The sequence below is a fragment of the Pristiophorus japonicus genome, chromosome X (genome assembly GCF_044704955.1).
Source record: "Pristiophorus japonicus isolate sPriJap1 chromosome X, sPriJap1.hap1, whole genome shotgun sequence".
Lineage (NCBI taxonomy): Eukaryota > Metazoa > Chordata > Chondrichthyes > Pristiophoridae > Pristiophorus > Pristiophorus japonicus.
This window is the reverse complement of record NC_092010.1, coordinates 6,192,157-6,209,348: the sequence shown is the minus strand read 5'-3', so window position 1 is coordinate 6,209,348 and position 17,192 is coordinate 6,192,157. Positions and strand designations below refer to the sequence as shown.

Below are 17,192 nucleotides of genomic sequence, written 5' to 3'. Positions count from 1 at the left end.
TCTCTGCGGGGGCAGCAGCTCGTACTGAGGGTGATACTCACTCCCTCAGCACTGGGGCAGCGATGTGCAGCCATTCCCAGCTGTGACCCTGGGACCCAAAATTGGTGGTTCACAGAATTGGTGGCTCACAGACCTCGGGCTGCAGTGAATCAACCCTCTCCCAGTCAGTTAAGATGACCGAATTACCTCCATTGGATTCAGCGGCCGGGAGGGTTCTGTTAATTGTAAATAAAACTGGAATGTCAGATTCATTTGGTTTTTGCAACAAGGTCTTTGCTCCTGACTTCAATCAGTGTCTCTTACCATAACAGAAATGCAGGCGTTGGCAGAGTTGATTGGACCGTATGGAATGAAGCACTTGAGTGAGCACTTGATGTGGCATATTACATCACAGGTGAATGAGCTGAAGGTAAGGATTGTGTCGTCTGGCTCTCTGATGCGATCAGTGGAATTGTCGCTGCCACCCAGCCATCTACTGGTCCGGAGGTCCCATGTTTAGTACCAGACGGTGTCTAAATCTGTTGGATTTTCTGAATATAATGGGTGTTGGTTAGGCAAGCTGGGGATAGCAAGGCTGGAAGTGTGGCCGAATTGGGCCCAGACTGAGCAAGTTGAGCTGGGTAGGGCAGATGAATGTGGTAGATGGCGATGGCAAGCTGGGCGAGACAACATGGTCGTCAGCAAGGTTGTCAGGCTGAGGTGGCGCAGAGAGAATATGGCATGAGATGAGACAACATGAAATGACCGAAGTGGCGCAGCAGGATGAGCAAGTGAGGCATGGAGTGATGGGGGAGTGACCAGCGAGATATTAGGGGTTGATGCACTCTCTACTTTTTATTGTTTAAACAGAAGCTCGTGGTGGAGAACATGGACATCTTGGTCCAGGTGAGGTCCAACCTACAGAAACCAGACCTGATGGCCACACTAGCCAGACGTCTAACCTGTGAGTGACATAACGCTACCTGTCTGATAGTTCACATGTCACATACCCTGGATGTGCTGTACCTGCCATGGGAATGTTTGATGGGGACAGTGTAGAGGGAACTTTACTCTGTATCTAACCCCGTGCTGTACCTGCCCTGGGAGTGTTTGATGGTTTAGTGCTGACCATGTTGTTAGACTGCTTTCTTGCTCTTTTTTGTTTTGTTGCTTTAAATGTCAGATTACACACACACTCAGTTGTAGTAATGGCAGGATCATGTCTTTATTGATACCTCATACTGTCCACAACCAGTATGAGTTCGCAATCTTTTCATACTACATAAAAGCTGTGTGAGAGCTGCTGAGACATCACACTGTCCATGAATCCAGTTTGAACTGCTAAACAGTCTTTCCTTATATTTCTTCCACTAATTTTCACCTTTGATCACTGCACTCAATGCATACTACCAAGAAATCATAGTACATCAAAGGTATATACAAACGCCAACGGAATAAACACACAAACTAAACAACTCGGCACTCAACTCTTCTAATTGCTGCAATAAAACTCCAGCCATGCATATTATTACTATAACACACAGGTAATCAAGTTGACACATCGGATATGGCTGAATGACTCTCTCTCCTTCTAGTTTTTTCTTTCCTGTGAGGATACCCTTTGTTTTGCACTCTTCTTACCCAATTTACGACCCATGCTCAGCAGAGAGCTGTGTGAACTTTGAACCCAGCATGTGCTGGTCTCACAGACTGAGCAGAATGAATAGCGAGGTATTCAGGTAATATGGACTTTCATTCCCATATATGTGAGACTCTCCCAGCTCTGTGTGGGGACTGTAATGCTATCAGATTCCTAACTCACACCCAATTCTTTTCTGCACAGTATGTTTTTTATTTCTGCTTAAAGTGTCTTACAAAACACTTAGGGCTGCATTTGGGGCTTTTTGGATTTAGGAGCGGTAATTGCGCCGGGGCGTTAAAGTTAGCACCTGAAAATAGTTTGCGCCCCTGACTGCAAGTTTCGGTGAAAATGTAAGTTGGAGGAGTGTTGGCATTAAGTCAGGCATTACACAGCGGACTTTGTGCACCCAAGCCCGGTAAAGAAGTTTCATTGTTGTTTAGTGCCCTGCAACATAACGGTGTATATTGTATGGTTTTATTTTGGTGGGGGCAGTTTTTGTAACCTTGTTGGAGTTATATTTATGACTCATCATTTGCCATTGGTGCCTTGTGAATCATTCTAGTATTCACCGGAGATGTGCTGTTAGATCTCTTAATTTCCAATGAAATACGAACTCCGATTGTAGTTTTAATGTAACTTTATTTCTGGCAGACAGCAACAAGCTTCTGGCTTCAAGCCAGGTCTTTGTCCTTCTGAGACCACATGGTCAAAATGGCTGTACTTATACCTGGATCAATTTACAAAAAAGAACTCGCCTTCTTTGACCTTATTGGCTCAATTAATGGTCTTTTAACCTTTTAATTGGCTCGCTACCCAAGGGTCCTAAAATGTCAAGTTGATTGATGACAATGCAACATGCTGAACTGCACGTAGACATCTCTGACTTGGTGTCTGTGAATTCTCACAGTCTGTCCAAATGCAGCCTGTTTGAATTCTCTATCAATCCCTCCTTTGATTCTTTCACAAACTGAATCATAAAACATCAGGTATCACTGGTTAAACATTCTACAAAATAATTTCATACATGTTAATATAGTTTCCTTCTAAAATTTGTTGACTTGTTTCGCCACATGTCCGGACTAGTAGCTTCCACACACATTTACACCAACCCGAGTTCCATCGTGGCCACAATGGAAGTCTGGTCTTAGTAGGTTAATTAACCTTATTCCAATTTAATCCAAATCAATATCTTAGTTCAACCAGTAAACAACCTTCCCTTAAGCATAACATACCCCTGTGCCACGTACAGACGGTCTGCTGGGACCTGCAAGGTGTCTCACCTGCGGGACAGCAGCTACAGCCGCCTGATCGCAACAACATTTAATCAACATAAACAAACAATATAAAAGTAAAATAATTACAACAAATAGAATTAAACCTTCCACCAATGAAGTTCCTATTGAACCTAGCCATTCAGTGGCTCCGCTCCACAAAGTGAATGATGGGGGTTGCTTAAGTTTTTCTACCTCCTTTTGGATATGCTCCGCTAAGTGGGTAATTTCTTCAGAGCTATCTGGGATATACGTGCAACACTCAGTTCCGAGTAGGGCGCAAGTACTTCCCTTTTCAGCCAGGATGTAATCAAGGGCCAGTCTATTCTGTGGGGCTACTGTGCGGATTGCTACCATTTCTGCATTGATTTTAACTAGGGCCTCTGAGGTATCATTGGCTACCCGTTCCACAACGGAGGCCATGTTAATGGATTCCCTTGCCAGTCTGGCGGTCCCATGCCTGGGGATCAAAATGGCAAAGAACCTCTCTGTTTCTGTGATAGCTCTCTTAGGACAGTGTAAATGTTCCGACAGTGACTTTATATGATACATATAAGGCACAATGTAGGCTAAATAGCAGGATCCCGTCCAATTCTGGGGCAACCAAGGGTAGGCCTTGTGGCCACACACCCAATAGGTACCATTATATGCAATGAATGTTAGCTGTTTCTTTGTCAGCAACACTCCGGGGCCTGTCCAGGCTTTTCCATCTGTTTTATTCAGAATCCCCGTTACGTTAAGAATTCCCACATCGGCCCAGTTTGGACGGTTCCGTGGCTTGATTATATTATAATTCCGGGAGCAGTTACTATACCCCATATTTTGGCCTCCTTTGATGTTTCTAATCAGACAGACCGATTTCCCCGGTCTTCCTATCCCCGTTGTATTAATGATAACAAAAAATGGGGGCCGTTTGGAATTATTGTCGCACGGTTGGTATCCACCTTCAAAGATAGTCAGATTGTAACCTGCTGACTTCCATTTACGTGCCCAGTTTTCCGTATCCTGAAACGCATTGCCTGTTTTGTTTTGATTAATTATCCACTCAGCCATTTCCGAGATATTCAAGAGAACTGGCCTCAAGGAAATCCCTCCCTTTGAGTGAATAGGCATATGCGCACACACCCAACAACTAGAAATGTTACCTTGTTTGGCATAAATGTATGACATATATAAAAAGGTATTTACATGTAATTCCCTTGCTACCCTACTATTTCCCTTTGGTGCAGAGGGTCGGCTAGTAAGAAGTAGGCCTATGCCTAGAATACCTACAATCAATAATACAGTAAATTTATACATTTTCGCAAAATGTAATTGCCCTTATTAGATTTTAGCTTCAGTTACGGGTGCTCGTTTAACGTGTGAAGCGTGGATCCAGGCTTTCTTTCCTTGGACTTTAACAGCTGCCTGGGTGGTCAATAACACTTGATAAGGTCCCTCCCACTTGGCACCCAAAGGTTCTTTATGCAACTTTTTCACATACACCCAGACTCCCGGGATGATGTCGTGTCCTCCTTTGGGTGGATTACCCGAAGCTGCCGATACCTGTCGGGAAACAGAACTAATAGCATTGGTTAAGTTCTGACAGTATGATAACAAAGTGTCACTCATTAAGTGAACATCAGCTTTCCGTAAATCGATAGTTCCTGGCAGCGACATGGGTCTTCCTGTTATAATTTCAAATGGGCTGAGACCTGTAGTTCTGTTCGGGGTTGCCCTAATGCTACATAGCACTATTGGTAGTGCCTGGGGCCATGGTGTTCCTTCTTGGTGATATTTGGCAAGCTGTTGTTTCAGAGTTCGATTCATTCGTTCGACTTGTCCTGATGATTGTGGATGATAAGGACAGTGTAAATCCCACGTAATGTTCAGTAACCTACAGACTTCTTGGCAGACAGCACCTGTGAAGTGTGTTCCCTGATCTGAGTCAATGCTACTCGGGACTCCCCATCGGGGAATGTAATCCTTACACAAGACCTTTGCAGTGTGATTGGCTGTGGCTCTTTTAGTTGGGACAGCTTCTACCCATCTAGAGAATCTGTCGACCATGACAAGAATGTTAGTGTATCCTTGGCATGAAGGAAGAGATATATAATCAACCTGCAGATGCTGGAATGGTCTGACAGGGGCAGGGGGCCTCAGTTGGGGCATTACTGTGATGGGTCCAGAATTATTTTTCTGGCAGACCACACAGCGGTCTGTTACCAGCTGGGCATGTTTTTTAAATCCCCGACCCCACCAGCTTTTCTGGAACCGTGCCGTCATCTGTTGTGAGGCCAAGTGTCCCCACGAGTGGATCTGTTGGGCTAAAAAAGGCATAAGCGCTTGTGGCGCGACTGGCTTGTCGGTAACTCTTTGTCTCCAGACACCATCTTCACATAGCTTAATTCCTGCCTCAATCCATGTCCATTTTTCCTCTCGGGAGCACTCGCCTTGCATTGTTTGAAGGTCTCGTGTCAGAGTCCTGAGTGCTTTCAATCTGCACATCTGTGTTGGTTCTTCTGGAGGAACGCCCTGTGAGGCGGCATCTTTAGCTGCCTGGTCGGCTAGGGCATTTCCCTGTGCTTCTGTGGTATTTTCCTTGGTATGGGCCTTACACTTCAGGATGGACACTTCCTGAGGTAATTGTATGGCCTCGAGCAAGTCTCGGACTTCTTTTCCATTTCGGATAGGTGTACCAGCAGCAGTGAGGAATCCTCTTTTCTGCCATAACAGACCAAAGTCGTGAGCGACTCCAAAAGCATAACGTGAATCTGTGTAGACATTGGCTGTCTGTCCTTCTGCTCTTCGACATGCTTCTGACAGGGCCCGTAACTCGGCCTGTTGTGCTGACGTTCCTGAGGGTAAACATCCTTTTGTCACTAAGGTTGTAACTGCCCATCCTGCTTTTCTGGTACCATTGTCAACAAAGGAGGAACCATCTGTAAACAGGATGAGGTCTGGGTTGTGCAGAGGCTCCTCTGCTGCTAAGGCTGCTTCTTCTGTTTCTTTTAAAATCTCCACGCAGTCATGCTCTTCACATTCTCCCCCCCTCTTGCTCCCTCGATTCTGACATCGGGAGCATAGTTGCGGGATTAACCGGGCTGGCCCGGACGATATGGAGATTAGGAGCTTCCAAAACTGCTTTCCAGCGGGTCCATCTTGCTGCCGTCACCTGAGGCATTCTAGTCATAGCCAGCAAAGCGTATACGGTATGGGGACACTTGACAATCAGCTTTTGGTCGAGCACTAGACCCGCAGTGATCATTACCGCTCGACATGTAGCTTCCATGGCCCTTAGGCAACTTCCCCATCCGAGGGCTACCGCATCCAGTTTTGCCGAATAATAGCCAATAGGTCTTTGCCGATCCCCATGTTTTTGTGTCAGTATAGCTGTCACATATCCTTCTTTCTCATGGACAAACAGGGTAAATGGCTTACCACTGTCGGGGATTCCCAGAGCCGGTGCCGAACACAAAGCCTTTTTCAAACTCAGGAAGGCCTCTTGCTGTTCCTTAGTGAGGGTGATGGCTTCTTTAGAGGCACGTTTCCCCTTTAAAATATCATTCAATGGCTGAGCAAGCTGTGTGAAGGAGTCAACCCAATTTCTGTTAAAGTTACACAATCCCAAAAACGACCTTAGTTCCTGAATAGTGGTGGGGGTTTTAGCAGCCCGAATGGCTGCAGTTCTATCCTGGGTAAGTTCTCTCTTTCCTTGTGAAATCTTTTGTCCCAGGTATACAACCTCTTCTTGGGATATTTGTGCTTTGTCGATGCTGGCTTTATGTCCTTTCAGCCGAAGGTGGTCCAGCAAAGCTCGTAAATCTTGTTCATGCTGGTCTTCCATGTTTGAAGCTAGCAGGATATCGTCTACATATTGGATGACTGTGGATGACAGGGGAGGTAATTCTCGCAAATGGCTTTGTAAAGCCATTTTGGAATACCGTAGGGCTGTTGTGGAAACCCTGCGGTAACCAGGTCCAAGTATACTGTTGTCCTTGGACCGTGAAAGCAAACCACTGTCGAACCTCCGGTGCCAGAGGCACCGACCAAAATCCGTTGGCCATATCTATAACCGAGAAATATTTATGTTCCGGTTTGAGGGCATTAAAAATGGTGGAGGGATCTGCGACCAAAGGAGCTTTTTGATCAATACACTGGTTAGCTTTCCTATAATCAACAGTCAAACGCCAAGTCTCATTAGATTTCTGTACCGGCCACACGGGGCTATTGGAGGAGCTATGTGTTTTAATAAGCACCCCTTGTTTCTCCAATTGCTGAATAACCGGTAAGATTCTCGCGATGGCAGTTGGACTGATGGGATACTGTTTAGTGCATGGAGGCTTGGTCCCGGTAAATGACGCAGGCTCCATCTGGAGTCGGCCACAATCGTTCTTATCTTTAGCCCATATCGGGTGTTCCTTCAATTCTTCTTTCTTCAAAGTTCTAATTGACCATGTCACCCGACCATCCTCGAAATGCAATGATGAATCTATTTGGATTAGAACGTCCATTCCCAAAAGGGGTTGATCTACTGGGCCTATCCAGACCGGCGTGGTTAGTTCATGTGGACCCAGCCCTATAAGTACCGGTGCTGTCCTTTTAATTTCCATTTTATGGCCCCCAACTCCATAGGCTGTACGTGCCCTACCATCCAACGGCAAAAAGTCTCCATATTGTAGGGGTAAGCATGTTAATTCCGCCCCTGTGTCTAAAAGACAGTCCACATCCTTATCGCCCACCCTCACAGTTATATATAGCCCATCTCCCCTTTGTTATATTAGTGCGAGGAGGGGGGCCAGGGTGGGCTCTAATCGTTTTTTGCTATTCCAAGTAACTCCTTCTGTTGTTGTATTGTCAGTCGCTTAAATACTTCTATGAGGTCGGTATCTTGTGACAAGCCTGGCTTGTTGGCTGAATTGTATCCCTGGCTGCGTCCTCTTCCCCAGCCACGACCTTGCTGTTTCACCCTGCACGTCTTGGCCTAGTGACCACCTTTCCCACAATAATGACATTTTCTGGGTAATTTTCCTAATAACTGTTTATCGGAATCCTGGGATTTCCATCCCGTTGCCTGTACAGCTCGGACTTTAGCTCCCATATCCCGATCTAATTGGTTACATCGATCCACCAATGCTGCAAAGGTAGTTCCACTACCTTCCCAGTCCGGAAACACTACCTTAAGCATTTTGGACAGTTCTGGCTTTAGACCTGTCACGAAAGCTGCTTTCAGGGGTCCAAACACTTGTTCATCCATTTCCTCATCCGTATTATTCATAGCCGAATGTTCTAACCACGTGCATCTAAACCGCTCGTCATACTCCAGGACCTCCTCTGTTCCTTTCTGTTGGCAGGCTGTAATTTTTCCCCAGTCTGTCTTAGCTGGACTGAAGGCTTGCAGCCAATGTTTAATCACTTCCCATCCTGCGTCTAATTCTTGCTCATCCTGCCCCAAAGCTTCTTCTAACTTGTCGTGCAATTTTCTTCTGTGTTTTTGGCACCATTATGGTCAAAATTTGCACTCCGTCCCAGGGATGAAGTTGATGTATATTTCTTAAGCGGTCCAATTGGTCCCACGTTTTTACTGCCCCCTTTCTTTGGATTGGGCAATTCCTTGGACCATTTATCAATTTTCTCTGGGTTTGCCGGATCATGAATTAAGTATTCTGCATACAGCCTTTTCCTCGTTTTTTTGGTTCCGCCCTCATCCGCAGTCTCTTCTGATTTGACTACAACTCGTCTTTTTTTAAACGGGGCAAAGCGCACCCCTAATTCTTCATCATCCTCCGACCCTGTATTGTCGGAGAATTCAGAATTCGTATCTATTCCTCGGTCATGTCTTCGGGTTTGCACTTTTAATTTATCCAAACATGGGTACCCTGGGAATTGACCGATACATTTTCCTTTTCCTATTACTGTCTCTTGACCTAATGATTTTTTCCATTCTTTAATTTCACCTTTTAAGATCTTTAACTTCCGCTTCCAGCTTTTCAAGTTCAAGTTTTTTCTGTCGCAGCTGCGCACAAACAGCTTGCAATTGATCCTTTGTACTGGTCAGTTCTCGATCATGTTGGGAACGCATTATAATTTCATTCCAGTTTCGGATCTTTCCCATAACCGCTAGGGACCATCTAGTTCGCTCTTTATTTTTCATACGGGTCGTTTTTCCCCAGACCTTTTTAATCTCGTCCAAGGTCTATTGTCCTTTGGAGGTTCCGTACTTTTGTTCGATCTTAATATAGGTTTTAGATAAATTGAATTGTTGCTCTATGTATACTTTCAACTGTTCGAGAATTAAATCTAGCGAAACTTCAGGTGGTGCCTGCCCACCTTTAACAGTTGTAGACAATTCTTTGCTCTTATCTCCTGCTGCCATAATACTGATTTCTTTACTGGGGTCTCGAGTCGCAGGCTTTACAGCCGATCAATAGGTCGGTGATTAATTAACTAACACGCCGCCGAAGTTTAGACGTCTATGGGACCTCGAGCTGACTACCAACCGGAGGGTTCGCAAACCGGAGGCTTTCGGAATCGCGTAGAAGGAGAGGCGAATTTAGACTTTTGACCGAGGACTTTTATAAAGAGGAGTCCTTACCTCAGTATGTAGGTCCGATGTCCAAAATTCAGTTTCTTTCCTCAGCGATCATGTTCGTGACGCCAAAATTGTTGATCTCTTAATTTCCAATGAAATACGAACTCCGATTGTCGTTTTGATGTAACTTTATTTCTGGCAGACAGCAACAAGCTTCTGGCTTTAAGCCAGGTCTTTGTCTTTCTGAAACTACATGGTCAAAATGGCTGTACTTATACCTGGATCAATTTACAGAAAAGAACTCGCCTTCTTTGACCTTATTGGCTCAATTAATAGTCTTTTAACCTTTTAATTGGCTCGCTACCCAAAGGTCCTAAAATGTCAAGTTGATTGATGACTTAATGCAACATGCTCCCACTCACGTAGACATCTCTGACTTGGTGTCTGTGAATTCTCACAGTCTGTCTAAATGAAGCCTGTTTGAATTCTCTGTCATGTGCCTTTAGTGGGGCACAAAGCGTGTCCAGTATTAGCTCCCTGTTTCCCCCATTTAGCAGCCGCTCCATGACAAGCTGGCGATGTGCTACTCCTGGTCCGGCTGCCTCCCCCGTGGATGGGGGCAATACTATGGGGACCTCGTCAGGATCCTCTCCGTCATCCTCCTCCTAATGAGGTGGGCCTGCAATCCCCACTCTCAATGACTGGCCCCTCATGATGGCCAAGTTGTGCAACATGCAGCACACTGCAATGAATTGGGATACCTGTTGAGGGGAATATTGAAGGCTGCCTCCTGAGTGGTCCAAGCATCGGTCTGCCTGTAGGAGATGGCATATCTCTGTCAGCACTTCCTTTTGGAAGCACAACCTTCTCACACACTGTTCCTCAGAGAGCTGGAGGTCTGAGTGTTGGGGCCTGTAAATCTGTGGGGGGTTAGCCCAGATGTCTTCGGCCTCTCCTCATCCGTGGGCCGACATGGCCAAGAGCCCTTCCTCCAGCTTGACGCCACCTGGCAATAGCATGGAGCATGATACGCTGGTGAACTAGTAATGCCCCCATTAAATTCTCTCACTGAAGTTGTACGGGCATTGTAATGGCAGATAAAAGTAAAGTTTGCAAGTCAGAGCTTCACACAGCGTTATGTGCACAACCGTTGTAGTCAATGTGACCTGCAATGTAGGATTCTCATCCCTCCATTTAAAAACGCCGCCAATACCGCCTACTGCACCCTGGGAACGCCTGTTTTTTTCAGGCGTTTCCTGGGGTGGGCATTAAATGAGGCGTTAAGGCCGAAAGTTCCATCCGGGGTGCTAGCGCAGCATTGCACGACGATTAACGTCGTCATCTCGCTAAAAATGGAGGGCGGGGCGGTATTTTTTTGCGCCGGCGCAAACTAATAGCTAAATCTCCTGACCACCACCAGGAATGACAGTGCCGGGTGTGCAATGCCTCTGGTTGCGACACCGGCAGTAGTTTGGACTTTTTGCCCGATCCGTCCGCCTGGATGTGTACCCACAATGACCGCCTGGGAAACTGTGGTGTATGAAATGATGCAATGAACTCCGTACTGTGATCCAGTGACTAGGTGTAACCTGGTCAGTCTTTCATGGCTTCCAGAAGTGAAGATAAAGGTGAAGTTCAGCTTATATACCTGACCCAGCACGAGTGTACCTCTGACCCTATGACCTTGGACGGTAGTGCCCCCTGGTGGTGGTCAGACCTTCTGTACATACATTACATCATTTCCCCCCCCCCCCCCAGTTCTTGGCACAAGTCCATATTACAAGTTCAAACGGTCCGGAGCCCTTCGCCCCCTGGTTGACCGTCTCACGACTTGGGGCTAGGCGTTGACCACAGTGGGTTCTTCTGATGGCTGGACGTGAGTTGGTTGGTCGTCTAAGCTCGCGGCGTCTTCTTCCAACTGTTCCGGTTCGTCATTGTGCCTTAGCTTGATTTGATCAATGTGTTTCCTGCACATCTGCCCATTCTTGAGCTTAACCATATACACCCGGTTACCCTCCTTATCCGTAACATTGCCCGGGGGCCACTTGGGCCCTTGACCTTGGTTAAGTACATACACTGGGTCATTTACAGATATGTCACGTGACACTGCGGCGCGGTCGTGATACCACTGCTGGTGTTGACGTCGGGTTTCGACATGATCGTTAAGGTCAGAATGGACTGGAGAGAGCCTGGTTTTGAGGCCTCTCCATCAATAGTTCCGCAAGCGGGACCCCGGTGAGCGTGTGTGGCCTTGTCCTGTAACTGAGCAGTATGCGTGACAGGCGTGTCTGCAAGGAACCGTGAGTTACGCGTTTCAGGCTCTGCTTGATGGTTTGAACTGCCCGCTCCGCTTGATCATTGGACGCGGGTTTGAACGGGGCTGACCTCATGTGTTTTATGCCGTTGCGTTTCATGAACTCTTGAAACTCCAGGCTGACAACGATGTCTGGCAGACCATATGTGGCAAAAATGGCTCTCAGGTTCTCAATGGTGGCAGTGGAAGTGCTGGATGACATGATCACACATTCTATCCATTTGGAGTATGCACCCACCACCACAAAAAACATTTTACCAAGGAAGGGGCCCGCAAAGTCGATGTGGATTCTTGTCCACGGTTTGGATGGCCATGACCACAGACTGAGCAGAGCTTCCTTTGGGGCAATGCTTAACTGCATGCAAGTGCTGCACTGATGCACGCATGACTCTAAGTCCGAGTCAATGCCAGGCCACCAAACACGGGACCTGGCGATGGCCTTCATCACAACAATACCGGGATGCGTACTATGTAAGTCCCGTACAAATCTCGCCCTGCCTTTCTTGGGCATTACAACATGATTACTCCACAGTAAACAGTCGGACTGGATGGAAAGCTCATCTTTGCGACGGCTGTACGGTTTGGTTTCATCACCCTTTTCCTTGGGGATGGTCGACCAGTCCCTGTTAAGAACACAATGTTTTACAACCGATAGGGTTGGATCCTGGTTGGTTCAGGTCTTGACTTGTTGAGCTGTGACAGGCGACCATTCACTCTCAAAGGCATCTATGACCATGAGTAGCTCTGCGGGCATTGGCATTTCCACCTCTGGTGTGGGCAATGGTAACCGGCTCAATGCATCAGCGCAGTTGTCAGTGCCTGGTCTATGGCGAATGACATAATCATAGACAGATAATGTCAGCGTCCATCTCTGGATGTGGGAAGACTCATTGGTATTGATACCTTTATGTTCCGAGAACAACGATATAAGCGGCTTGTGATCGGTTTCCAGCGCGAAGCGAAGCCCAAACATTTTTTTTTTAACCCCATAAACACATGCTAATGCCTCTTTCTCTACCATGCCGTAGGCTCTTTCCGCCTTGGACAGGCTTCGAGACGCGTATGCAACTGGTTGTAGTTTGCCTGACTCTTTGGCTTGCTGGAGTATGCAGCTGACCCCATAGGATGATGCATCACAGGTCAAAACTAGACTCTTGCATGGGTCATACAGTACCAGTAGCTTGTGGGAACACAACAGATTTCAACCTTCTCAAAGGCTCTGTCTTGAAGTTCACCCCACACCCAGTCGTCTCCTTTCCTGAGCAGCTTGTGCAAAGTCTCTAACCCTGTGCTCAATTTGGGTAAGAAGTTACCGAAGTAGTTGAGAAGACCCAGGATCGAACGCAGCTTCGTCACATTCTGGGGCCTGGGCACATTTCTGATGGCCTCTGTTTTTGCATCTGTAGGCCTGATTCCATGTAAGCCTGGTGCCATGAAAACGCACGTCGAACATTTCAGCCTGAGTCCCACTTTGTCCAGACGACGCAGAAGCTCTTCCAGATTGTGCAGGTGCTCGGCAGTGTCACGACCTGTGACTATGATGTCATCTTGGAATACCACGGTCCTGGGGACGGATTTCAATAGGCTCTCCATGTTTCTCTGAAATATGGCTGCCGCCAAACGAATGCCAAAAGGGCACCTGTTGTAAATAAACAGTCTTTTGTGCGTGTTGATGCACGAAGAAACTTAGAAACATAGAAAATAGGTGCAGGAGTAGGCCATTCGGCCCTTCGAGCCTGCATCACCATCCAATAAGATCATGGCTGATCATTCCCTCAGTACCCCTTTCCTGCTTTCTCTCCATACCCTTTGATCCCCTTAGCCGTAAGGGCCATATCTAACTCCCTCTTGAATATATCCAATGAACTGGCATCAACAACTCTCTGCGGCAGGGAATTCCACAGGTTAACAACAACTGAGTGAAGAAGTTTCTCCTCATCTCAGTCCTAAATGGCCTACCCCTTATTCTAAGACTATGTCCCCTGGTTCTGGACTTCCCCAACATCGGGAACATTCTTCCCGCATCTAACCTGTCCAATCCCGTCAGAATCTTGTAAGTTTCTATGAGATCCCCTCTCATCCTTCTAAACTCCAGTGAATAAAGGCCCAGTTGATCCAATCTCCCCTCATATGACAGTCCAGCCATCCCAGGAATCAGTCTGGTGAACCTTCGCTGCACTCCCTCAATAGCAAGAACGCCATTCCTCAGATTAGGAGACCAAAACTGAACACAATATTCCAGGTAAGAGGAAGTGAATGAGGGTATGAGATAGAAACAGGAGAATTGCAATTTCCTAACATTCTAGTGAAAGTCAGCAAAGTGTAGTTAAGAATAGTAAACCGATAGCTTTCTCTTGGAGACATTTGTGTCCTTGCCTATGTACGCTTTAAGAAAACTGAATTTGATAGCCCGGCCAATATCCAAGACATCAGGGACATGCAGTGGAAGATAAGCAAAGATCTGCAGACGACTACAATATTTTGTTAAGATCACCTGAACGCTCAAGATGGCTTGTATCGGATGGCATCGAGATACTGGTGTAAGACTGCAGACGTGATTTGTAGTATATGAAGCAATTAACATGCGGAAATGCATGGTGAATTTGCACTGAAGAACGGGTCTCAGACATGCTGACAACAGCAAGACATGAAATGGTTAATGTGGCTCAGAAGAGTGAGACTATTTTTAAGCATTGGCACATACTCCTTTGAGAAATTAGCTAATTAATGAAATAATCAGGATAGAGTTAAACGCACTAGTACCTGTTAGAGGGATTGAAAGTGAAGTTGAAGTGGAGAGTTACATGGATTTTGGATTGGGAAAATTGAAGGCCTGGGAGAAATAAATTTAGCAAGAATTATCCACAAGATGGATAGGAGTAAAAGTGAGATGTGGAGAATCTTTTAAGGTCCAGAGTTCTTTGCGGATGTAACGAGCAGGGTGGATAAGGGGGAACCAGTGGATGTGGTGTATTTGGACTTCCAGAAGGCATTCGATAAGGTGCCACACAAAAGGTTACTGCACAAGATAAAAGCTCACGGGGTTGGAGGTAATTTATTAGCATGGATAGAGGATTGGCTAACTAACAGAAAACAGAGAGTCGGGATAAATGGGCCATTTTCCAGTTGGCAAACTGTAACTCGTGGAGTGCCGCAGGGATCAGTGCTGGGTCCGCAACTATTTACAATTTATATTAATGATTTGGATGAAGGGACAGAGTGTAATGTTGTCACGTTTGCTGATGATACAAAGATGGGTGGGAAAGCAAATTGTGAGGATGACGCAAATAATACAAAGGGATGGATATAGTCAGGCTCAGCGAGTGGGAAAAAAATTGGCAGATGGAGTATAATTTGGGAAAATGTGAGGTTATCCACTTTGGCAGGAAAAATAAAAAAGCAAATTATAATTTAAATGCTGCAGTACAGAGGGACCTGGGGGTCCTTGTGCATGAAACACAAAAAGTTAGTCTGCAGGTACAGCAAGTGATCAGGAAGGCAAATGAAATGTTGGCCTTTATTGCAAGGGGGATAGAGTATAAAAGCAGGGAAGTCCTGCTCCAACTGTACAGGGTATTGGTGAGACCACATCTGGAGTACTGCATACAGCTTTAGTCTCCTTATTTAAGGAAGGATATGCTTGCATTGGAGGCAGTTCCGAGAAGGTTCACAAGGTTGATTCCTGAGATGAGGGGTTCTCATATGAAGAAAGGTTGAGTAGGTTGGGCCTGTACTCATTGGAGTTCAGAAAAATGAGAGGTGATCTTATTGAAACATACAAAATTTTGAGGGGGCTGGACAGAGTAGATGCAGAGAGGATGTTTCCCCTCATGGGGGAATCTAGAACTAGGGGCATAGTTTCACATCCCATTAATTACCATTCATATCTCATTCCTGATACCTGGAGGAACTTTACTGTCCAAAATTATTAAATATTAAAGATAGAAAACATAGATCAAACGTTCTAACATGGTCCCAGTCATTAACACATTTTGTTTCAAATTCTTTATAACCCGTTACATTTTATTTTCCTTCTCGCACGTGGGAAAACATTCACTTCCAATTGAGAAACTTAAATTCATAATGTCCAATATTCAAAAGGCTTTTCTTGCTGAATTAATAAAACACATGTCAGCGGAAAGGGTTAACTTCTCTCTAGGTTTTTAAGAAGGCAGAGAAAAACATGACGTCATTACTTTTTTTTTTTAAAACCTTTCCCGATATGAGAGACAAGTGTTTGCAATTCATTTACAAAATTCATGTACAAGGCTACTTCTATATCTTATCTCGAGGTATGATATAGAAGCAGCCTTGTAAATGAATGTTGTAAATGAATTGTGAATGCTTGTCTCTCATATCGTGGTTTGAAGAACTTTTAAGGGTTGTTTAACCAGACATACCAATAGTTGGCAGTTAGTGTAGTTTGTGCAATAGATTAGATTTATTAAACTTACAACAATAGAATACTTAACAAAAAGCAATAGTTGTACGAAAGCGCTCAGGCCCAGGTCCCTGTTTTACTTCCGGACACAGCCAATGTTGTCCAAAATCTGTCCATTGCTATCCCAGCAGTTTCTGTGCAAAGGTATTCTTTGAGTATCAATTTCTTATCAAAGGTTCGTTTGGCCAGTGTCCATAGGGCTAGATTTTACACTTTTTTTGCATGCATAACGCCCACTTAACGTCCATTTTACCACTGAAATGAGGTATAACGCCCAGATATCGTCCATTTAGCCACAAAATGGAAACTGACGCGCATTTTTCGGACACTTATCGGCGAGCGTTACTTTCCGCATGTGCGTAACGTCGGGAGAAAATAATAGCGCCCGCCCACTTTTTTTGAGCGGAATCAGCAGAATGGGCAAAACCAATGCCCATAATATCGCCCAGCGTTCCGTTCCGCACGGAATTACCGCCGAGATTCAATAATACCGACCGCCCACTTTATTTTGTCGTAAAGATCACATTTGCTGAAACTAACGTCCAGGAGATCGCCCAGCATCACTTTCACCACCTCGTGCACATATCGGCCACAACATCACTCGCCCAAAAAAACGCCCGGAAAAAGTGGAACTCTTCAGAACGAACGCCAGTGGTGTGGGCGCCATTTTTCAAATTGCAGGTCGCTTCATTCAAAAGGCTGCTTCAAACTTCAGGGGTGTTTGCATTGACTCCGGAGACTTCTCAGGTGAAGTGACCATCTCAACAGACATATTTTCAGACTCTGGACTATTGGGGTTTACTGTAGGTGTATTTTAGTGAGGAAATTATTGCTTCTGATCAATCACTATTATACTTTCATTGCAATGGGGCCAGCCATTTCTCAGCCTGCATCGATTAATACGCAGATGCTGCAGAGTGCAGATGGCTTAATGTGTGATGCACATCATTATGTCCACAATTTAAGATGTGCCATAATGAGGTGGAGGTCCAGACCATACACACCCCACACTTACAGGGAGAAGAGGTCTTACC

At 45.7% G+C, this 17,192-nt stretch overlaps 1 protein-coding gene across 1 annotated transcript in view; it reads left to right on the top strand.

Moving 5' to 3' along the window:
* Window positions 1–17,192, top strand: part of LOC139240999 (nck-associated protein 1-like) — a 394,739-nt gene that overhangs the window by 351,806 nt on the left and 25,741 nt on the right. The window contains exons 23-24 of the mRNA XM_070869663.1: window positions 312–409; window positions 850–943. Coding sequence (XP_070725764.1) covers window positions 312–409; window positions 850–943 — 192 coding nt within the window. The remainder of the gene's footprint in view (window positions 1–311; window positions 410–849; window positions 944–17,192) is intronic.